Source organism: Phaenicophaeus curvirostris, unplaced genomic scaffold, assembly GCF_032191515.1.
Source record: "Phaenicophaeus curvirostris isolate KB17595 unplaced genomic scaffold, BPBGC_Pcur_1.0 scaffold_46, whole genome shotgun sequence".
Lineage (NCBI taxonomy): Eukaryota > Metazoa > Chordata > Aves > Cuculiformes > Cuculidae > Phaenicophaeus > Phaenicophaeus curvirostris.
The window spans coordinates 417,122-441,189 of record NW_027206669.1 but is presented as its reverse complement, the minus strand read 5'-3'; the positions used below and the strand labels follow the sequence as shown (position 1 = coordinate 441,189).

The 24,068-nt window shown below is 38.0% G+C and overlaps 1 protein-coding gene across 1 annotated transcript in view; it reads left to right on the top strand.

The window, feature by feature from the left end:
• LOC138733916 (cilia- and flagella-associated protein 43-like) overlaps positions 1-20,895 on the top strand; it is a 56,888-nt gene extending 35,993 nt beyond the window's left edge. Inside the window, 23 exon segments of the mRNA XM_069881432.1 lie at positions 43-173; positions 891-1,056; positions 1,632-1,745; positions 2,716-2,793; positions 3,524-3,649; positions 4,102-4,206; positions 4,962-5,078; positions 5,889-6,098; positions 7,785-7,991; positions 8,763-8,852; positions 9,619-9,696; positions 10,531-10,656; positions 11,144-11,263; positions 11,345-11,452; positions 12,538-12,624; positions 12,926-13,014; positions 13,386-13,593; positions 14,513-14,625; positions 15,342-15,498; positions 16,316-16,480; positions 18,289-18,369; positions 19,661-19,814; positions 20,391-20,895. Of these exon segments, the coding sequence (XP_069737533.1) occupies positions 43-173; positions 891-1,056; positions 1,632-1,745; positions 2,716-2,793; positions 3,524-3,649; positions 4,102-4,206; positions 4,962-5,078; positions 5,889-6,098; positions 7,785-7,991; positions 8,763-8,852; positions 9,619-9,696; positions 10,531-10,656; positions 11,144-11,263; positions 11,345-11,452; positions 12,538-12,624; positions 12,926-13,014; positions 13,386-13,593; positions 14,513-14,625; positions 15,342-15,498; positions 16,316-16,480; positions 18,289-18,369; positions 19,661-19,814; positions 20,391-20,548 (2,988 nt within the window). The 3' untranslated portion in view covers positions 20,549-20,895.
• Positions 20,896-24,068: the final 3,173 nt, after the last annotated feature.

Genomic DNA, 24,068 nt, shown 5'->3' with positions numbered 1-24,068 from the left:
ACAAAAACATATTTACTCATACTGCTTCTGTGACTTTTCTAGGATATACTCGCTCGTATGCATTGTCACTCATATCAAGGAGGAGGAATCAGATCCACGGTATTTTCTCTGGATAGCAAATTTATCCTTGTTATTGGGAAAAATGATGGTGCCCTGGTGTGCCTGAAATGGAAGTATGTATAATATTGATGGTGTGAATTTTTGTATCCTGACAGGCAAATTTTGCATCTATTTGTGATTCTAGACTTTTTATTAGTCTCAAAGTAAGGTTAAGAATTAGATGAAGTCACTCCTCTCATCATTAGAGGTAGCTTCCCTAGCTCATTTAAAGCTTCCCACCAGTGTTGTGGAGAATGTCTTGGACTTTGGGTGCGGTTGCAATACAAGATAAAGGAGTGTCTTCTGATAAGCATTACCCATAATAAGCTGCTTATCACTCTCAAATAAACCATCTGGAATGGGGTGTCTGAGGATCTAAGCCATATAATCTCATGAGATACCATTTTATTTCAGTGATTAGGGGACATCACAGATTTAACGGGAGGGAATTGAACTGTGCCCATAGAGAGCTCTTAGCAAACATTAGGAGTGAGGGACACATGAAACTACAGCTTTTCTGTGGTATAACAAATGTTCAGGCAGATGCATAAATGGAAGATGGGTCCACCAGAGTGGTATTTCTACTCTGGGTAATGAATCTTTCAGAATTTCTAATTCTGAAGAAACTTCACTTAATTATGAATGCTAGAACTCAAACAATATTAAATCATATGTAAAAATATTGAATAGGCATTTTTGAACAACTTAGTAATTTTGTTATATGGAATATTTAATAATTTGTCCTTTATTATAAGACATAAAAATACATCAATTTATTTTCTATTTACTAGGAAGATAAAGAATACTGAAGCTGAGGAAGCTGATCTTCACTGGCGATCTCTTCTTGCTATACTGAACAAGTCCACTTCAAATGAAAATACTGTTTTACAATCCATGGCAGAACGGCATTTTGACCCAGAATCCACAGCAGAATCACTTCCAGAAGGGAAATTTAAGGTGGGGTGTTTTTTTTATTTTTAGGGAAGCGGGGGGAAGGTTTGATCATTCTCCTAAAATTGCACATGATAAAAACTGTCCTCCAAACAAACTCTGATCCTTTTGCAGAAGTAGCAAAATACTCCCAAGGATAGGCTGAATATGCTTAATTCTTAATTTGTAGAATAGCATAAACAAGGAAATGGAATAGTTATGGGAAGATGGCATTCACAGCTTCAGTTTCACATGGTTTCTTCAGCCACAGAAAACTCTGTGAAAGTCAATTTCTCCTCATGTGAAATTATTTGTCATTTCCAGTGTGATATTACTGCTATACATTGTGTGTTGTTTGTTTTCCTGTTGAAATCAAGCAAAGCAGAAGTTAGTAATGTCAGGCCATTTGAGTCAAAAGGCTTTGCATAACAGCAAGGGTTTTCTGGAACAAATCTGGAGCCTGGTTAGGGAATAAAAATATTGTAACATTCTCTTTAATGACGTGGTGGTGCTTCTAATGCGAGTCCAATTTTTATTTTATTTTGGTCTCTCTCTTATTCTCTCTAAGTACCTGAGATGGATGTTTATATCCTTAATTTCAGGATGCATCGCTTAAATCTTCCAATGTAGAGGTGACAGAGGAAGACGGAAACGTCACCAGTTCATATTCAGCCAATACCAATGAAATGACGTGGATAGATCAGAAAATGAAGAAGGTACTTCGATAGAACAAGTAATAATCAAAACAGGAGTTTTCAAGAGTCAGTAGTGATTTGAATTATGTGCTGTAAAGTAATCTACTTTCTAAAGCTCTTCTGACATTTGGGCCTCCCTTTAAGGCGTTGCCATCTAGACCTTTAGAAAAGTTAGGGTCAACGTTATAAACACACCAGAGCAGGTACTGAGCACAATAGGAGCTCTAAAGGCCAAAAGGCCACTTCTACACAAGGAGTAAATGAAAAAAAAAAAGAAATTGCCAGAGAAATCGGCTTCCTTTAGAAACTTGTAAAGATGTTTTTCTTCTAAATGTCAAGAAGTTACACAGAAGATTATTACCAGAAACCAAGCAGGTGCTTCTTCCCAAGGGCCAGAATAAAAAATTCTACAGCACTGATAAATCAATAGTCAACAATATGACATTAATTGCAAACCCCCTGAGGTTTGTTTCAGGTTAAGGTTGAGGTGAGTATGATGTGGAACCAAAGTTTTTTAAGAGTAAAAGTTCATCAAAGATCTAATAGTGTGCAGAGAGGGGATTTAGTGCTTTGTGAGTCTGGAAATTGCTATATTAATGTTAGCATAGATAATTTTTTTCCTCAGAAATATGAATTATGGGAGGTAGCAGGTTCTTTTTGTTATGAACCAGAGCTGTATATATTCTCCAGCTTCTGGGGCTCAATGATAAGATGAAATATCATTGCTTTCTGTGTGATCTCAGGAGTGACTTTCTTTCTTTCCTTATTTTAAGCTCTGTTTCTGTATAACCAGTTTACAGTGTGAACTGGGTGTACAATCATTTTTCTTTTTAGCAGTTCTAAGAATCAACCTATTGAATTAAGCTTATGTCTATTTCAGTTATTAATCCCTTCTGAGTTTTGTTTTCTGTACAGATAATGTTCCTTTAGATCACTTCAGTCGTTTCCTGGGTTATTTTTTATTTTCAAAAATATATCTGTTGTATGTCAGGTCATTAGAGAAGAGACTGAGAGGTTTGCTAACCAGAAGAAAGAGCTGCAAATGGGAATTAAAAAGCTGCATGAAACTGTGAGTTTCTTACAAGTGTAATGGCTTAGCTTACAGTTTTGTTTACATGTACACTTCCTTTACAACTATCAGCTCTAGTGCTTAGTTACATTTTTGTCATAAACACTGAGCAGACAGGTAATAGAGAGATTTGTCTCTTCAGGGACAGCGTGCTGAACCTGTCAGGAACAACTGTCTGGTTCTGAGGTTCCTTTGCTCCAACTAAAAAATTTGTACCACCCTTATATCTTGAGCAATCTATCCCCTCAGCAGGCTAGTTTCTGCTGGTCTAACAGCCTTCCGTTATAGAAACTGTCATCCTCTCCTCTTCCTTCTCCAGTTTGTTTTCCAGTTGCTCAGCTCCCAGCATATCCTGCTGCATGGGGCTGTTCCTCCCCAGATGCAGGATTTTGCATTTCCCTTTGTTGAACTGCATGAGATAGATAAAAACTTTTGAAAGTTCTCAGAACTAAAGAATGAACAATTCCATGCTACAGATTCTTAGAAAGTATGCACAACTCCACATATAACATCCAAATGAGCTTTAAGGGAAGGATGAAATATATTCACATAGTAGTCTCTGTCACTAGGTACAGGCAGCACGTTCTACCAATTACCATGAAGCAGTTAAAAGTGGAGGCAATTAAAATGATTTTCTCTGTTATCAAGTTCCACAGTGTTAAAACCAGTGTTTCCTCTATTCACATTCGAATTACTTTTTATTCCTTATACTTATTTTTTAAAAAAACAGATTCAGAAAATGATGCATGAAAATGAACTGGTGCCAGACATTGAGAAACTGGAGCAGCAGGAGTTCAACCTGGATGTAGAAGAACAGGAAAGAGCACAAGAAAAGGCTGAAGAAGAAGTGGCCAGGGTATGATAGAGTGGAAAGAGAACATTTTAAAACTAGCAGTGAAAAGGAGAAGCAATAACTGAAGAATAGAAGATGATCTCAAAGTTGTTCACTGTTGAGAAACAGGAAAGCGTGAAAGTATTTTAAGTCTCTTTTTGAAGCAGGTGAATCTGCTAATGCAGATATTGCCAGTTGGAATATGATCTATGCCAGAAACTGTAAATCTGACACTGTGACCTTGGGTACAGCGCTGCTTAAGTTCTGGAATGCTTTTCTTCACATATGAAATGACACCTTTCAGTAGCAGTAGTATGCAATATCATTTTTGGAGAAGATAGCTTCAGTAGTCTAATATTATGAAATACGGGTAATTCATTTAATCTGCCAGGTTTGTTTCAACAACTCAATACAAATTGCCTATATCTTGTTGGTTTGCACCACATGTCATTATTTTCTTTTCTGTATCTTGAAAGGTGAGGAAGGAGATTGAAATGGAGAATTTAGCCAACTGCTATTTGCAGAGTGTCATCAAACATGAGTGCTGGGATCCAATGTGTGTAAAAGGACGTGCTGTTAAGGTAACCATCACTTTCTAACTCACTTACTGCAGTAGTTTATTGATTCCTTAAGGTACTGAAACAAAATAAATAGAAGTATAACACATTTCTGGTTTGCTTATGGTATGAGGAAAAAACCCACTTCTTTCCAGGGCTCATGCAAATCTTTCATTCTGTTGATTTTGACCGAGCCTGGCTGATTTTGCCTTTTAAAGTGGATAAATGTGCTAATAAGCAAATAAGTAACTCCTTAGTTCCTAGATACTAGAGAATATCTTCATGCAGTGTTGCTAAAAGGAGAAGGTAAATATTATGTTTCTGTGTTGGGTCAGTAGGACTTCTGCAACACAGAATGTAAAAGCAAAATTTAACCCTGATTTTGCCTATTTTAAACAGAGGGATATTAGTCAAACTAGTGATACTAGATTATCTCAAGGGTGGTTAAAGACCGAGTAATTTTACCAAAAATCTTGTCCTGGTTGAATTCTGTGAATAAAGAGGACATAGCCAGAGGTTATTTAAAAAAAAAAATAAATAAAGGCAGCAAATTTTAAACCAACCATTTTTACTACCAAAAAGGCAAGTGGTTTTTTTCTGACTCCTATATTCTTGCTGGATTGTCTACATTAATTGATCATCAATATTATTTCTGATTTTAAGAAGCCTCTGTAACTATTTAGCATTCAGTTTTTGGACAAATGAATTAACAGATGTGTTCTGAAGAAGTTTTTACCTTGGGTGTTTTTGTTTTCTAAAAAAAAAATATAATTGAACAGTGCTTCCATATAGCTTCTGAAGTGAAAAATTATCCAATGAAGGAACGTACTGAAGAAGAACTGAAAATTCTGGAGAAAGTTCTCCAGTTAAAGAAGATTGAGACAGCTGATGATGAGGTACAATCCCTTTGAAGTACTGCATATAGGCATTTCAGATCAGAATGCTCTGAGTTGGCATCTTAACCCCTTTTTTACATAGACACATTTCTTGGGTCCGTTTTCGCTGTAGAAATACTTCCCTAAAAATTTGAAGATATTCGTAAAGATGAAATGTTGTGGTTTTACTTAGAACAAATGCATTAGTATTGAAGAATCACAGAAGAGCTGAGGTTAGATAAGCCATTTGGAAGTCATCTACTCCAGCCCACCTAGAACAATTTACTCAGCTCCATGTCCAGTCAGGTTTGGAATATCTCCAAGGATGGAGGATTCCATAACCTCTATAGGCTACCTTCTCCCATGTTTGACAACCTTCAGAGGAAATGTGTTTCATTATATTTAAGTTGGATGTTCTGTATTTTGATGTATAACCATTTCCTTTCAATCTGTCACCGACACCGCTGAGAAGAGTCTGGCTCTGTTGTCCTTACTCCTCAGGTTTTCATATGTGTTATTAAACACCACCCCCCAAGCCTCCTCCTTCTTGAGGCTAAACAATCCCAGCACGCTCAGCTTCTTTTCACATATTAGGTGCTTCAAACCCTTAATTGTATTAGTGGCCTATCGCTGGGTTTGCTCCGGAATGCCCGTGTCTTTCTTGTACTGGGGATCCTACAACTGGACCAAATATTCTGTATACGTTCACTTCAACTTGTGGGTTTTTGATCACTGGGCTTAATTGCAGAATATGATCTCTAGAATTTTTTCATACGTGTGCCACTGGTTCGTATACAAAATTAACACAGTTGTCATGTTTGTGATATTCAGGCTCAGAAGAAAAATCCTGAGACTGAGTCTGAGACTGTATTACCTGAGGAAGAACGAGAGAAGACAGAAGACGTAACGGCTGATGATAATGCATCTTCCTGCCTGATTGGAAGTCTGAGCTCTCAGTATGGTGGAGATACATCTATCCTGTACCACCAACTGGACTTGCACAGTAGGGAGCAGAAAGTCAATCAGATAGTGTTATTAAAGGTGATGTCTTTTCAAGTTTGTATTACTGTAGTGGCACTGCCACACCTTTGGGTTCTCATAGCAGTCACAGACGCTCAGATTTTGGGTGTACTGACACTACAATGGAGAGTTGCACAGGCCACTGTGTTACAGATAAATGCACATCGTGCAGCAAAGCACCATGTGGATTTGCCAGCTCAGGTGTGGAAGAAAAACGTTTTTATGAAATTGGTTACCCAATTTGAGAGTATTTCTATTTGTCCTCTGGTGTTTGTATAGCTGGCTTGCACAGCTCAGCATGCCTGTGGAAACATGACCTCTTTCCATACTATTTGCTGGTGAATGAAAGTTCAGCTGTATCCTCACACCATTTCATTTCTTTACAGTCTTATCAGCCCTTCATTTGGAGCCTTCAGTGTTTCTGTTATTTAATATTCTTTACTATCCGACTCTCCCTTCTCTTACCCTGGCCTGTTTATTAAGCAGTAAACATGCTACATAAAAGGCTTCTTATGAAGATGATCTGCAAGGGCAGAAGTGGTTAAACAACAGTAAAGCATTGCCTCATCAGAGCTCTTTAAGGCTACAACTGGTAGCAGAGCTCAACAGTTATGCGTTGTAATACATAAAATCTAGTAGATACACTAGTTTTTAAAGCAGATGGGGAAGAAACACAAGGAGCAATTTTAGATGTAAGTTTGGATGTAACGAGATCTTTCTACTGTGTGGCTTTCAAGATGCATACGATATATCTAATAGCAGACAAGTCTGCTGTGTTCTTGGCCAGTGCAGTGAATTTGCTGAGAGTTAGATAGGTAGCTGACAAACACTTGAGCACAGCCTTTTGTCTCCCAGCAACACTTTATGTTATCTGCCATCCTGCCTTACTACATCATAACTTATTATTGTATTAGAAACCAATGAAATAATCATGGCCACAAAAATATTTATTGTAATACAAATTGCAGACAGCTAAAGCATCTCAAAATGTAAAATCTGGTGATAGAACTGAAATCCTTTCCATGTTTCATTTTATTAAATTGATGTAGTAGGAGACACACATAGTTTTCTCTCTTAATATTCTGTTCTGCTTTGTTGAGGTCAATTCTGTAGGCTAAAGGAAGAATTTAAGCACCGAGAATATATGATTTTTAAAATCATTGTAAGGTCTTAGCTGTTTTAAAAAAATAGTTTACGACTTTTGTTTATTTATTTAATGAGGGAATTTTTCTTACATATGCCAGGCAGAAAATCACATAAAAGCATTATTGAAACTGCAGGATGAATCACTTAAAAATCAGGAAAATATGTCCTTAGCGTGTATGTCCCTTAAAAGTTTGCCCCTCTACCTGTGATTTACAGTCTCTAGATTTATAGGTCATGTGTTTTTTTTCTTTGAGGCCCCTTCTTTCAGCCAAAGAATTCAAAAACAAGCAAATAGAATTTTCTATCCAGTGTTTGCAGCAATATGCAGCAATAAAAATTTCTATGCGGGAAAAAAACCCCACGAATGATAGTTTGCCCACCTCTATTTAACAAAGCTTGAACTCTGCCTATATGATTTTCATTAAAGGGCTTTACCAGTTTATCTCCCTGTCACACATACAATTACACACATTTATGGTTTTGATGGCTTGAGGAGTGGTCCCATAATCATGGATGGATGTGACCTGTGCCATATTGCTGTTTCCCTTTTTGGTATTTCAGGACATCATTTACAAACTGAAAACTGCTTTTAATAAGGAATTTGACATAGTTGCACAACAAAAGGAGCAGGAGATAGAACGAGTGAAAGAAAGAAACCTGAGGATCCGAGAAATCTTGGAACAACTTGATCTGCAGTTGGAAGTGTGGGAGCCAGCTCTTACAGATGATGAGATACCAGAGCGAGCACTCACAGTTCAGGATTCAGAGGTGTTTGAAAAATGAATCTTTCTCTTTCACCTACTCAAATATATTTATTTAATTCCTGTCATTGCCAGACATTGAAAAGCTGAAAACAGATGTGTCTGTGTACTTAAAATCATCTTTTTGTCTCTTTTGCTTCCCTTCACTCTTTAGGGAGAAAACTTATAATAAGTCAATCCAAAATGAATAAGATGTATACAATCTTAATTCGTTGATGTTAAGTTTTTAATTGGCTATAAATTAGGTAGATATTCCCCCTGTTCCTGAGTGTAAGATTCAAGCCAGGCTTGGAGGGTTTACTTCCATAGATAAGGGTTTCTCTGTTTATTCTGAGCACCATTTTGAGACTAAGTAGTTTTAGACTAAGTGTGTGGGTACTAAACCGTGCTTAGTACTGTAATTATAAATTGAAATGATAATTTATAAAGAAGCACCATGCTTCTTATACAATATATTCCACCAATCTCATGCTCTTTTGGTCAGTCTTTCCCAATTCTCTCTGTTCTCTCACCAGTTCGTGTTATTCACTGTCAGAAAAGGTATGCAAGAAATACAACTAATCTCAACAAAAATGATGGTAGTTTCTATTTTAGCATTTTTAAATATGCTTTCAGGGGTGTTCGAAAGAACAATGTCCTCTTGAGGAGTATTATCATGGAGCAGAGATACAAAAAGCATCAAGAATTAGTATTGCCCCTCTTTCCAAAGGTTCTTAGTCTGCATGTGATCACATTTGGAGAGAAGAACCCTGATATGACCCTCATTTTCTTCCTTCAGATTAAAGTTGAAAAATACTTGACTCAAGAAGAGAGAGAGAAAGCAGAAATGCTGGCTAAGCTTGAAATGGAAAGACGTCTTGCTGAGAAGGTACTTAAAGTAGTTTCCTTTTTTACTGTGTAGGCCTTTGTCTCTGGTCAGGCTTATTTAGTTAATGCTGCACTGAAATATTCCAGTCATGTAGCATGGGAGAATAAAGTGTAAATGGTAGGTAATGATGATGTGTGCCTTTTCCTTCTTATTATCGTTTACAATTGGAACTACCTAGACCAGCCGGGGGGAGAAAAGATTTAGTATTAGGCTCAACATTTTCTAAAAAAAATGGCAGTTAAAAATACTCTATCAGGTGACCAGGGATTAGATAAATTTCTAAATGCATGCTGCTGCTCAAGAGAGAGCTTTCTGCTTTATCTGTGTTTGTTAACTGAGCGACCTGTGCTCTTCAGGGATAAGGCAAGGGTGTTGTAATGCTTTCCTCTGGCTTTAAAATGCATCTGTGCAGAACCTAAAATGGTTCTGTTCCCAAAAGAGATGCTCAATGAGACAATAACACAATAGCCTCCTTCAGCCTAGCCTACCAACTGCACAGGAGTAGTCTATACCTGTGTATTCTTTTCTAGAATGCCAGAATGGCAGTTTGAGTAAGTTATTTGGTACGTGAACATCCGTCCACCAGAAAAAACTCTGAGACTTTCATCATGTTTCACAGGCATCACCGAAGTGCATTAATCTACTAGTGACACACCGTATAATTGTACAGATGATCTAGATGTGAACTACCCTATTATCCCTCTCAAAACTTCCAATTACTACACTTCCTTTTGCAAACAAAAATATTTTTTGTGGTTGTTTGCAGGACAATGACAGACTGCGTGCTCTTAATGACATGATGGGTGGAGTCCTAGAAGTCAAAAAGGAAGACGTCTTGAAGATGGTGAGCTGTGTTTCTGCCATATCATTTAGGTGGTTTGTGGGCTTTTAGAGGACGTGTGAAATTCAACTAGCAAATATTTCAAACCTAAGTGATAGGAGAAAGTCAGAGACTTGTAGAATTGCATTAAACCTACATAGACTCTGTAAGAGACCACACACTGGACTCAAAAGAGACCACAGAGTTCTAGTGCCTGCATATGACTTATCCATAACACCTGTCCCTGTCACAGTGGAATACTGCAGGAACATAATCTGGTATTACCATTATAACAACTGGTGGAGGAAGAGCCTGTTTTCCATCACTGTGATCTCACAGAAAAATACTGTATTCCATTTTAACTCAGCCAATATAGATAGTACACAAGTAAAGAAAGGAACAAATGTGAAATGTCACAGAAAAAGAGTACGGCAGGACCAAGCATTTTCCCTGGAATTGATCTCTTTTGGAAAATAAGGGCTCCACTTAGAAGTATACGTTAGCATGGAGTTAGATTTGGGTTACCTTTTTGAGTTAGATTTTTTTCTGAAGCAGAAAACGTGAGGTATCTAGTATCTACAGCAGTATGTTTGAGTACAAAATACTTGTCTTTTACAAGATCCAGCAGTGAATTCCTATAAGCAATTGAGAGAGAATAGCACAATATGTGTCACCAAAATTACTGTGCAAGTGACAGACCAGAGAAACAGAATATATAGGTAACTTAGACTTAAGTCTTGTACCTTATTTACCACTAAGGAATACCTTTAACTCATCTTGAGATGTGCTAGAGTTTGTTAGTGTGCAGATGGGGACTTAATGTTGCTTTTGAAACATATTTGTCTTTAATTCTTCCAGGATATTCCTCCACCTCCTTTTCTGTCCAAGCCTGAGCATCTTTGGAATGAAGAAGAAAAGAGAATATTTAGAGAATATGAGATAAAAGTCAAGGAACTGAATGAAGAAAAAGAGGAATATAGAAGGGTAAATTAAAATGAGAAAAGGAGTGGTTTTGTTAACATGCTCATCACCAGAGTTTCAGGAGCTACTTCTGAAAATGCTAATACACAGAATAAATGGAGAACAAATGAAGAACAAAGATCATGTGGCATATGAAAGAAGTCCTAGCTTAGACTAGACAATATCTACTTATACCAAGTAATACAAGCCAAAGCCTGTGGCATCTCACAGACAGTAACTTTCCTTCACAAATGTACCAGTATTCCTAAAATTTTTTTCAGGTTCCATTCCCAGAGTTGCTGATGCCATACGCAAATGATACAACTCTTTTTATTCTTCGAAGTCATATTTGGACAACATAACTCGGTAGCCTGGCAGCACCTCCTTCCAAACAAATAATTTCTGGGACCTTTTGGCTAAAGGATACAATTCCATATTTTCATTCTACAATATCTGAGCTTCTTTGTTCTTCTAGATGTGATATTGCTGCTCTTGTCCTTCCCTTCTCCAGGCACTGGAAGATGAACTGAAGAAACTTAAAGCTTCCATCCAGGAAACAACACGAAATTTTGATGAGATTGTGTGTAAACTCTCTGAAAGGAAAGTGAAATCAGAGATGGTCGTCTACCAGGTATTGCAGAGAACATTGATTTTTCTTCTCTGTCACTGTGCATCAGGAAAGTTAACATTTTTTAATACAATCATTTTACAGGAAGAACTCAAAATAGTCAATCTTGTTTACGCTTTACTGTTGGATGAGGAGTTGGACACTAGAAAAGCTGGACTTCATAATTTTCTTGTGAAAAAGGAGAAAGAAAAAGTAAGTAGTCATTTGGAATGCTGTTCTTAGGAAAAGTGTAGTATTTACAAAACAGTTTCTTGTGAGGACTGCTCTTTCCAAATAAAAATTTTGCTGTAGATTATTTTCTGACAATTTACAGGGTCACTGATATATTTTTCAACTTGTACAGGTGACATACTTTATAAATACATATGTTTTTTAATAGATATACTCATTTTGGTTCAGCTGGAGTTGTTTGGTAAAATTCTATGCATTCAGAAGGGCATGCTGCTAATGGTTGTTATATATAGTATTTTTCAGTATCCAGTGTCAAGCTGGAAGCAGCAACTATGATGCTTTTAGGACATGAAGATGTGTAATGCCATCACGTTTTTCACTGAAGTGAGGGCCATGCTGACTTGTGTTTGCCAGTTCAAAGCATAGACAGAGGTTGCTTTTGAGTATCTGACACACATACCCTTGAGCACAAAGTGTTTATAATCTTATTGACCAATTTAGTCTCCTGAAGTGTTTACCCATCCCTGCCAAATCATATAAAAAAAAAAAATTCTAACTCTTCCCATAGGTAGATCTTTTGGTCCATACAAACTGTGAAATACAGGAGAAGGATCTCCCCAGCAGAGTAGAGGCATTTAACAGCCTCAGTAAGACGTAGTATCCTGACAGGTAGCAGAACTATGTTATGACGAAAGGGAAGCTGCATTCTCAAATTAAAACACTCCATTGAACAGCATTTGTGAATTTTTGCACTGTGTTACCTGTGATGATGTGAAAGGAAAAGGAAATCTTTGTGCAAGTGAAAACAACTATCAACAAAGGTCCTTACATTCAGATTTTAATATGAAGACTTGTAAGCATTTGTATATTTCTTCCACAAATTTCTTACTGTCTTAAGCAGGGGACTAATTTAATTTCACACCTGCTCACCCATTAGCAGTATCTACAATTAACCTGCAGAAGAAGGCATTGACTTGTTAGTGAAAACAGCTCACATGTTTTTCTCTAGAAATAAGAAAGCGTCAGCTTCATCAGTGTAAATGAGTGGCTGCTTGGTGCTTCTGCTGGGTGAGTTTCATTCCTGAAATGTTTTGGTTTTGCTATAGGACAAGACAACGAAAACACTCCAGACTACAGAACATAAAATTGTGGCTTACATGGACACCTATGAAAATGCAATAGTTGAAGAGAAGGTGAGACTCTTGACAAACACAAGGAGGTTCACAAATTAAAAAGTTAATGCTGTGTCTTGATAACAAGAAGAATGTACTTCACTGTGAGCATGGGATGAGTTCTGGTCAACTTGCTGATTGCTGAAATTCAGTTGTAAAGGAGAGTATGTGCAGAGAAAAATTAATGAAGTATCCCGGATTCCTGTGATGCTTGACAGTGCTTGGAAGAGCACCATGTTCTATATTTCTAAGGTATGAGCAGGTTAATGCTTTTTTAAAAATAACGTTTTGGTAACAAGAAAGCTTTCTGTTTCCCTCCTAGAAACTGGAATGTGGTTTTACAAAGGAGTTTGCTGACCTACCTGCTGATCTCCTTAATGAGCTTTCCCAACTTTACAAACGTCGACCAGAGTAAGATCCTCCTGATGCCATCTGCTTAAATATTGGTGTTTCTTGGGAGTCAAGAATGAGAATGCTATTTATTTCAATGGTCAAAATTATTTTGATAATCAGTGGGCTGCCTGCTTTTTATTGGCTATTTAACAATTGCTTTTTTGAGTACTTATATTTCCTCATTCACCCCCCACAATCTATTTTAAATGCAATCTAAATAATCATGAGGTTTCAAAAACATATATTCTTATTTTGTGTAAGATGCAGTCTTACCTATTTGTTGTTTGCTAGGAACTTGAAAGAATGAAATGTTCATAGTTGTTTTTGCACTTCTTTTGTGCAAGAGATAATAAAAAGTAAATATTTTATGTACTCTATATGTGGACTAGGGCCCCAGTGACAGAAATGGCCTTTGACACTGCAAACCCGTATGGCAATTGTTCAGGCTCAGCTGAAGATTACAAAGATGCACGTACCCTGTTAAGGAAATCCATGGATGAACTGGATAGTCCTGAGTACATGCCTAATGGCTTAGACCCATCTATATGGGAACGCTTTTGTCTAGCTAGAAGAAATAAAATGGAAACTGAGGAGCTGGTATGTAAAATTCTTTATTTTTCCAGTATACTTCTTGATATTTTCGGATCTGATAGTTCTACGGAGTTCAAGTGCAGGGTCAAGGTAATGGTGAAACAACAATGCAGCACACACACAAGCTGCATTTGAGTTTGAAGGTTGCTTCTGACCACATTCAGTTCAGAATAATAGAAATGCTATGAAGGGAAATGGGATCTAGTTCTCCTTCACAGGAAAAATTAGCATATTAATGTGAATGGATTTTATCAGAATGATTATGATTTTGGTGTGGTTTCATTACAAAAAAAAAAAAAAATTACCTTTCCTCTGTCCATACCAAGAAAAATATTAAGGCATTCGGTTTTCATCATCTGTTGGAGTTGTTCTCTCCCTTTATCAGTCTACATTTGCAGCCATGCATTCCCATATTGTTTTAGAATGTCAAGAGCAATTCCTAACAGATGGTGTGGAAAAGTTCTAGCAAGCTGTTTGTTCAGCTTAAAAGCATGAAGGTGTAAATCTCAGTTTTCCAGAGACAGAGATACATGAGCTTTGAGCAAAAGGTATACAGATTTCCTTTCATGTGAATAAAATACGTGTAAATGAATAAATTATTTTCTGAGCAGTGTATAAAGATGCCCCAACACTGGAAACATTCAAGGTCAGGTTGGATGGGACTCTGATATCGAGTTGAAGATGTCCGTGCTCACTGCAGGGGGGTTGGACTAGCTATCTTCATGATCCCTTCCAGGGCAACCATTCTATGATTCTATGATTGTAACCTCCTTGTGCATGTGCTGAGATTCTCAAAATACCAGGCTATGTATTTATACATATGTTTGTCTTCTTAAGAACTTGTCTTCTCTGTTCTTGAAGAGTCTTGCCCTGCCATACTGACAAAGTTGAAAAAATTCAGAATGTCACAATATTGCTTGCTTAGGTGAAACAGAAAGACCGAACACTGGCAGAGATGCAGGCCTTTCTCCAGAGAAGAATGGATGACGATGAGAAGGTTAAGTCAGAACTAGAAGGCATTTTCCAAGAACTTAGATGGTATTTTTTTTTCTTTTCCTATATTTTGCTATGTTTTACTACTCTACCGACACAGAGCTGAAAGTTACATACAAAATTATGCAGTGGTGTTCTCCAACACTCTTTTCTCTAGGATCCATCCTAGAGACCTACAATATTTCAGAAATGAGGTGCGATTGCACCACATGTGAGCAGGCCAAACCAAAATTTTTCACAGAAAGGGTCATTGGGCACTGGCAGAGGCTGCCCAGGGAGGGGGTTGTGTCACCTTCCCTGGAGGGGTTTAAGGGACGGGTGGACGAGGCGCTGAGGGACATGGGTTAGTGATTGATGGGAATGGTTGGACTCGATGATCCGATGGGTCTCTTCCAATCTGGTTATTCTATGATTCTATAATTCTAAATCTGGGGATAAATTATACAAGAAAAAGGGTGCTGGCTGGAGTCTTCTCCATATCCTTCTCAGTTGTTATTAAAACTTCTGTTCAGTAACAGACACCTTCTCTCAGAACATGAGCTGGAGTATGTCAAACTGAATCAGTGGTTGAAAACTTCATGTATGGAAATAAGTTGCAAATTCTGTAGTCGCTTTGGGCGCAAGTACAAGACAGGCTCTTAAAGAGTAACCCCTACATGAAAATACCTCTCACCAGTAATAAATAAAAACATTCTGAGAATCATAGGAGGATTTATGCAAACCTGTTGAAATCACTAACTTCTTGTTTTCTGCCATTATAGGGTGCAGGAAGAGAAGAAGAAATTTCAAAGGAATTTGACTGTCCAGTTTTTGCTAAAGCAAGGACAGGTGGAATTGGAAAGTACTGGGATCCCAGACTACAGTGATGCCATTCTCATTAATAGGAGTGTTATTGAAGAACTGAATTCCTCTATCATGGTAATTTGCATTATCTGAAGGAAATCTAAGCTTTTTAAACAAATGTATTGTCCTTCAGGGGCTCTGCTTTTTCTCCAGTTTGACATCTAGTTTCAATTCATTACTACACACCAGGAGGCTCAATTGTAATCAAGAAGCTATTAAGGATTCCGTAATGTCTCTTATCACGATGTACAGATTGCAATATAGATTGCTTTCTTGATGTTTGATCAATATAATTCAGACCAATAAAATGGCAACAGTTTTTAGACACACCATCACTTACACACGCTGTAAACAGAAAATGCTAATCCAGTCTGAAAACTCCCTCAAGGCAAAGGCACAGTTAAGAAGCATTTGAACAGTAGCTTACATTAAGATTTAAAAAATAATACACTTTTTTATGTAAGGTGAAAATGGTGATGCTACTTAAAACAGTGCTTCATACTCCCATTAAAAGGTTCTTTTCTTAGGCATTCTAGCTGTACAAAAACTGCTACTGGACAAAGCCTTCAGCAATGACTGCAGAATACCTTATAGAGGGCTGATTTGTATTCTGTAGAGCTAAAATGCCTTCATGTTCAAAAGACAGAAAGGTGGAGAGAGAGGTTAGCTGTAATTTTCTCCATCTCCTCCTCTGATCTAAGGCTGTGGCACAGAGCATAAAAGGGAAAAAATTCTACAAAAGATAACCATCTGGAGCAAAGTCTAGAAAGAGACTGCAGTATAGCACGTTCTTCTTACTAAAATTATAACTTTGGAAGCTTGTCCAACTTGTTGCAAATAATTATTCCATAATTTGCAAAATATGTTAATGAAGATTAATCTATTTTTTCAGGCTCAAGGAAGAAAAAAGATTGCTAGCGTGGTGGAATGTAAAGACTTCTCTAAAGTGATATTTCATCTGGAATGGGAGCACAAGAAAATGAGAATGCAGATAGAAGATCTGGAACAGAAGGCTCGGGATATAGCAACGCTATCTATTTCAAAAGACCGCCAGCTAGTGAGTTACTTTCTTTATATTTTGACCACAGAAAATTTTGCTGGCTATACCTGTAAGATCATTTATACCTCTTAAGTCCCTTACTCCTATGGAGAAACCTGATGCCCACTAAGTCAACAATTTAGTTTTCAGAGTAAAGTTTTATTCTTGAGAGTGATCAGTGATGTGGCTGTTTGGTATGTTCAGCTGTAAACAAAGGCAAAATTAGCCCTAACTCTCACTGTTTCAAAATCGGCACCGAGATTAAGGAATGAGGATTTTGCAGCCTCAGAAGACAGATCCTTTAAATAAAAGACTATAACTTCCTTTAAAGTGAAAGGTCTGAGGTGCTCCCATCTGGTATCTCACTGGGCTTTGAACAAGCCCAGCTGGCAGGCCAAAAACTGTAGGAAAAGGTAAGAGCCAAGGATACCAGTGGGAGAGGAGAGGATGAAGACAGCTTGTAGGGGAAGCCTGAGCATATTGCAGTATGGGATATAGAGGACTGCAAGGAAAGCTGATGGTTTTGTTGTGCTGAGGTGAGGGGCATAAAGGTTTGGAGTAAGAGTTGTTGGAGGATGGGTAAGCTATGGATATTGCAGTGGGGAGAGCTATAAAGCACAGAGAAAATGAAGAATGTTGGAGGGCAAGTAAGGATATTGCAATTCAATCAAAAGATTAAAAGAAAATCCTAAACACCTGTTTTAGTCAGGCTTCATTTTGCTGCCCTCCAAACTGCTTGTTCACTTCTGAATCAGAGCCAAGGGACTTTCTGTAACTGCCACCCACAAAACAGCCTTCCAAAGAGGTGATGTGACAACACACTGAAAAGTTCTTGTAGCAAATTAGTCACCAGTGTTGCTGTTATGTGTTAGCTTTTAAACTACATTTTAACTGATGAGCAGAACTGTTGCTCTTTAGAGAGTTAGGCTTGCCCATAACAAAGGCAAATACCAGTTTAATCAGAATTTGAATGCTTTGAGGGGCTTGACTTCACTCTCTGAGTAGAAATGTGGGGCTAGCAGGAAAGACAAGGCAACAGAGACCCCAACAACAAGAATAGAAAGAATGGTGGCTTATATAAACGGCGACAGAGTGGGACAAAACCCAGAGACCACCTGGAATAAGGACTATTTGTGAAGCAGTGAGTGAAAGCAGTTTTGTGCTGAAGGTCTGCTGGGCCTTTCCTGTTTCTCCTTTTCTGACCAGAGCAGTTCACAAAATTTTACATGTCACTTCGGTGGGACAGTATCCTGAAAGGATAGATCTACATCTACAAAAACCTTTTTACTGCCCATTATGGGTTACACAGGCTGTTTATCCTTTGTCAATCGATAAAGGGATATTTTAGTAGCAGTGTGCTGAAGAAACACATCTTTAATAACTTCTGTGCAACCTGAATTACTATGCAGATACAAGAACAATAAAACAGAACTACGGAGAAACCACTCAAAAGAAAACAATCACTTTCCTCTCTGGTCTAAACACAGACTGTATAGCACCTTGGCCTCCAGCTGTGTTAGGTTAGACTACCTTATAAGCAAAAATGTAGCTGAGGTTTTTGGATCAACTCACAACAAATTAGGTTGGTCTTGGTTTCATTAACACATAATAGATAACATTATTTTTAACAGCTCTACAGTCTAGTAGTCACACAGCATCCAAGAATATATTTACCATGTCCATTTATGATCATTAGTAAAACTTTCCAATGTGCAGACTTCTAGTTTTTTGAGTTTTGCAATGTATGATTGTCTTTACAAAATTATGAAATGGTTAAGAACAAACAGGCTTAATGAGATGGCTTCTTTCTGCTTTTAATTCTTCAGTTCCTAAGTATGATGAACTACGACACCCACATCACCCACCAGATTTCAGCGATGGAGCAGAGTCTTGGCATCATGGATAAGGTAAATCCTAAGAGAACCACCACGTCTGAGAGGCACATTTTTAGTTTAAATGCAAGTCCTCTCCTTCATTAGCAAGAGGTGTTGGTAAGAAATAACTGCAACTGATACAGGCATAATGACTCTTCAGCTAACTCAAGGACTGCTGGAGCATAGCCAGAACAGCACACACAGGTGAATATATATCTCAGAATCATAGAATAGTTTGGGTTGGAAGGGATCTTAAAGATCATCCAGTTCCAACCCCTCTGCCATGGGCTCATGTCAAGCTTCTCATCAACCTGCACCCCCGAGTCCTTCTCTGCGGGGCATCTCTCAATCACATCATCCCCCATCCTGTACTGAAATCAGGGATTGCCCCGGCCCAGCTGCAGGATCTTGCACTTGGCCTTGTAGAACCTCATGAGGTTTGCGTAGGCCCACTGCTCCGGCCTGTCCAGGTATTTATTCATTAATAATCGCCTTTCAGTAGTTTTTTCAGCTTCTGCTGAGCTGTCTAGAGCAGCAGTTCTCTAGAGTCTTTCGAAGCAGTCTGCATTCATTGATTGCTGCATAGATCAACCCTATGGAGAGAAATCTACTTGCTTTGTTACCGGAATTAAATGCTTTCCTTCCTGATCCGAATGCAGATCTGCTTAACACTTTTTGCACAGCTTTGCCTATAAAAGTCACTCTTCCATTTCTAATGAAGCATTCTTCCAAATCTTCACTCCTTACTGTGTCTCTCCAGGAGTGCCAGCCTGTTCATAATACCACTGCCCCTCTGTTTTCAAAATAACACAGACACAACAATCTGATTTGCTGGCTCTCTCATCTATTTCAATATTCAGATGACGATTATCCTTGATTTTAAGTGATTCCACTGGATTTTCTCCAGGTTGCTGTAGCTGGCATCAGCCTCCTCATCCTCTTCAAGCTTCAATATTTGTGTTGTCACCTTACAGCCCATCTGACAGCTTCAGCACAACAACCCTTTTTTCAGCAGCTCAGAGCAGCCAAGAGAATGTTCTCAGCTCACACATTCCATTGACTTTCTTTGCTCTCTTTGCCTTTCAAGTTTTATCTTTAATATATCTCTTACCCTGACCTCTTGTCAGCTCCTTAATCAGAACTTTACAAAGCATATTGAAATATTTGTGAAAGACAAAGTAAAGCCAAAATGTGCTACTAGTTACATCCAAATACGCCAAAGTTTACTGAGGTACAAGGAAGTCATTAAGATTATAGGTTTCCATCATAAGTATGTCTTTTGTATAATCTCATATGTTTTCTGTATTCATTTGGGAACGGACAGCTGCACAAGAAGAACGTGAAGAAACGTCAGAAAAGAATTAAAGAGTTGGAAAAGTGCATCAGTTTAGAAGAGCAAGCAAACTACAACCTCAGCCTGCAGCTGAAAGAAATGCTTGTCTCTGTCTCAGAAAGGAGGCACATCTTTGAGGCAGCTGGTGAGTCACAATTTAAGTTACAAGCAAAGAACGTTCAGAAGATATTGCCAAGGCCAGATGGTCCTGTTCTCCATCAGCATCAGCTAAGGGACAAGGAGCACCTACTTCTTATTTTATGTGCACTACTAGTAGTACTTTTTCTACCACAATGTTTACTTAAGAGCATGCCCTTGTAACCAAAGTTAATTGACTAAATTGCTGAAACTATTTATAGTCATTAATACCTTCAGTAGGCAACAGGGCATCATTCTTTCACTTCTTTCCACCCATTCAAGGGAATGGAGGAAGTAAGGTGAAGGGTATTCACCATTGGTAAAACTGTAGAGATCTTTCCCGTAGCAAAAGATTTTCAAAACTGTGGGTACTTGCCAGAAACTAAAGGAAGCATTCCAGTGCCTTTTGAATTTTTCTGCTTTATTCGGAACTGTAAAGACTCTTCAGCCGAACTGTGAGTCTCTTTTAAAATGCTTGCTTATTCTATACAAAACTTAGAAGAACCCCAGGACAGGGCCATATAAATACAAACTATACATCATCTGCAAATACAGGCTAACCCTTATATTTCATTTTATGCAGACACACAGCACATTTCTAATGAGATTGCAAAGCAGCGCTACCAGGAGATTTTGAAGCAGAAACACTTACGGGATCTTGTAAAGGAACAGGAAGAACAGTTTGAAACTCTTCAGGCAGAAGCAGAAAGATGGAGATTAAGAACATTTCCTATCTTTTAGTAATCAAAGTCCAGGTAGATGTATAATACCGTGGTCTTGTCTGAGAAAAAGATCTTGTATGTCTGCCTTTTCTCTCTGAACTTTTCTTTCCACAAACAATTTCTTCTGTAACTTCTTTAAAAATAACTTCAGTTTGAGAGATACCTGTTTGTCCATTTTGTACAATTTATACCTAGTCTTATCCCCATTATATTTCAACTCGTGAGATTTATTTCTGCTCTTTTGATTTTATAAACCACATCACTCATTACAGAAAACAAATGGTGCAAGAAATTGTAGACTGATAGAAGAACAGGTGAGGTGTGCTTGTACATCCTTAGTCTGCAATATGCAACTGCAGACATTTTGAAGGCTGATGATAATCTTGTTTTCTTCTTTTGCCATGTAATACATTATTTTTTTAAGCTGCTGTAAATATCCCTGACTTTCCCAAAGTTCTGTATCTCTATCCAGTTTTGATAGTCAGCACAGAAATGGAAGGCAGCTCTGAAAAAAAAATCAGCAAACCAGCACTATTCCTCTGTATTTGAAACCATCAAACTCTTAAGTTTGCCATATCAAGAGCTGAAAATCACAAACAAATATAAAGCTGAGGCATGACCAGAAATGGTTTGCCAGTTCGTTAGAAGGCAATAAGAATTTTTGCCATTTGGGATTTTCCTCCACTTGTGTATTCTTTGAGTCCTGTCCTAAATCTGTGTGAGAACACTGTCTGTATTCGTATTTTACTGAAGCTTCTGCTTAATTTAAGATGTACTGCAATCTGTATCTGCTCAGCAGAATGCTTACATGTGTGTCCAACTCGAAGCACGTGCCAAGCTCCTGTTATGGTTTTGCAAACAGAACCGTAAGCAGCCACAACATTTCACTTGGGCAATTTTCAGGCTGGCTAAACTTTCCTTTGTAAGTAAATCTAATTAAAAAATTATGAATGGAAATAACAAAACCAGAACTTAGCACTAGAAGATAGATAAATCTGCATCTGGATCACAGTCCATGTATGACTATCTCCCTTTTATAGCTGTAAGCTGAACCACGTAACGACTGTGCCAGCTCAGATGCATAAATGACAGAGATGGTGGATATTGGAGAAGAATGCACATTTTTGATTCAATATACCAAACTTCACCTTTTGTTCAGTAGACTGGGCTATAACTGACTTCTATTGCAATACTGACATATAAACAAGGTTGACGTTATATATTGTTTTCTTTTGTGCAGAATACGTGTGTAAAGTGTCAGACATCGTGTCATATGTTCGAGGAGCGCAGAAAAAGAAAGGTATTTCCATGTTCAAATCAAGCTAATTGATTTTTAGCCAGCATCAATGATGTCTGGGAGTAATAATATGTGAGTACAGCAGGAAGCCACTGGTTAGAAAAACTCAGCTCACACTGACCTCTGTAAGACACATCAATGGCAACCTTTTATATGTTTACAGGAGAAATGATTAATAGCTTTTGTGCTAGTAGACAGCCAAATGAATAGCCTCTGGAAAAACAGTGGCAGGGAAATAATTTCTGTTCATTCTAGTTTAAATTGGAATAAGTGATGCTAGAATGGGTTCTCTACTGCTTAGTTTTAGTAACTTTGTTTAGAACTGCAATCACTTGTGATTTAGTTGAGTTAGGATTTAGGGTTTGTTTCAAATGTTTTGTTTTGGGCTCCACAATACAAAAAAGGCATTCACGTAGTGGACAAAGTTCAGCACAGGGCCACAAAGATTATTGCAGAGTCTGCGTGTGTCATACAAAGATGGGCTGTGAGAACTCTCTTCAGCCCAGTGGAAAGGAAATGGGGGATTTTACTGTTGCTTCAGCTACTCATGAAAGGTTACAGACAGGATGGAACCTGACAGGCAAAGGGCACAGTTTGCATCAATGGAAATTCTGAGTAGAAATTAGGGAAAAAAAATACTTCCACAGTGAAGGTTGCCAGACATTGGGACAAGTTTTGATTTCTCAAATTAATTTCTAATTCATCAGACCACAGTAGTACTGTCACTTTAAATTATGTGTACCAGCCTTGTCCTTCATCATCACAGCACAAAGTCCAAAGAATATATAGCCCGTTGAGCCTTTTTACTCACAAGTAGTAAATCATCTCAGATTTGAAGTTGGGACACATGGTTGCAATGAATTAAACTTGATGTTTCTTGTTGCCTTTGTGCTTTCAGGTGGCAAACCAGAGGATCCACAACAATCAGTTTTATTTGCCGTGGCATTTTGTAACGGGGGACTGTATGCAGCTGGAAATGTAAGGCATCCTTTATGCTTGTAACTTATTGTGTGAAAACCAAAAAGCATTCAAATGGAGTGTATTTGCAGAGCTCACTGCAAAGACAGAAGTCAGAAAAAAAGTGGAGGTCCTCTCTGGTTTTGTCATATATCTTCTTTGTTAGAACTTGAGACAAGAACTCAGAAAGGAGCAGGGAGGGAAGAGATTCCATTTTTTAAGTCAAAGAAGGAACCAAAGAGGACAATACTATTTTTAACAAAAGGCAAAGAGAGTTCTAGAGGAACAGGAAAGAAGGATGGACAAAAAATAGGAGAGGAGAAAAAAATGACCAAGAGAACCACCAAATTGTTTTGTGCTGAATCTCACTCAATATTTAATCCAAAATGATGATTACATTATACAGTGCTGCTTAAGAGAGGGACAAATCCCTATACTGTCACAAAAGAAACAATGTGGAATCTCAAGTGTTTACTAATGAGAGAGTCTGTTATCAAACATGGACTGTTAGTAAGACTTGTATTAAAAAACACCTTGATTTTTCAAAAAATGCGTTATGCAGGATAAGAGTCATCTGGATTTAAACGTCATGAAGGCAGATGAGACCATTAGCAATGGGATACAGTTAAACACACTTGCTCCAGAGAATTTCAGAAGGTTTTGCCAGTTCAGTTTGCCAGAGTGGGTGGGTTAATTGACCTTCAGGCTGGGATAATTGACCTTGACCTGATGTGGATTTGTACTTTTCTGCACAGGGGGGCGTTTTATTCTTTTATCACATCAAAGATCTGCAGTATGAGACGAAAATCTGCGTTGATATCTTAAAACCCATATCCAGCCTCATATTCTCACCTGATTACGCTGTGCTTCTGCTTGTCACTGACCAGGTATAGCATTTGAGATAACGGCATTATATAATGGCATGTTCCTTTTATTCTGTATGTGCATGCTGGCACTGCCAGTATGAAATGTCTGTAATGTAATCACACAAGTCAACAAATTATACCAGAGGTAAACTTAGCCCATCTTGTGTTTGCAATGAAATCTTGGGCCTTGGGTACATCAGACCTACTGTGGCTATGCGGGAGACTTGTTCTGTGCATCTATCTGAATTTGTCTGGCCACCCAGTCAAAGATCCTTCTTTGACCAGCCTGATGTCCAGAAATCTTACACAAGAGTCCCAAATCCTCAAATTATCCCTGGTTTTCCAGACCTTTAATAATTTAAATTGGCATTTAAATGTGGTTTGTTTGGGTTTTTTTGTGGGGGTAACTTTGGTCACAC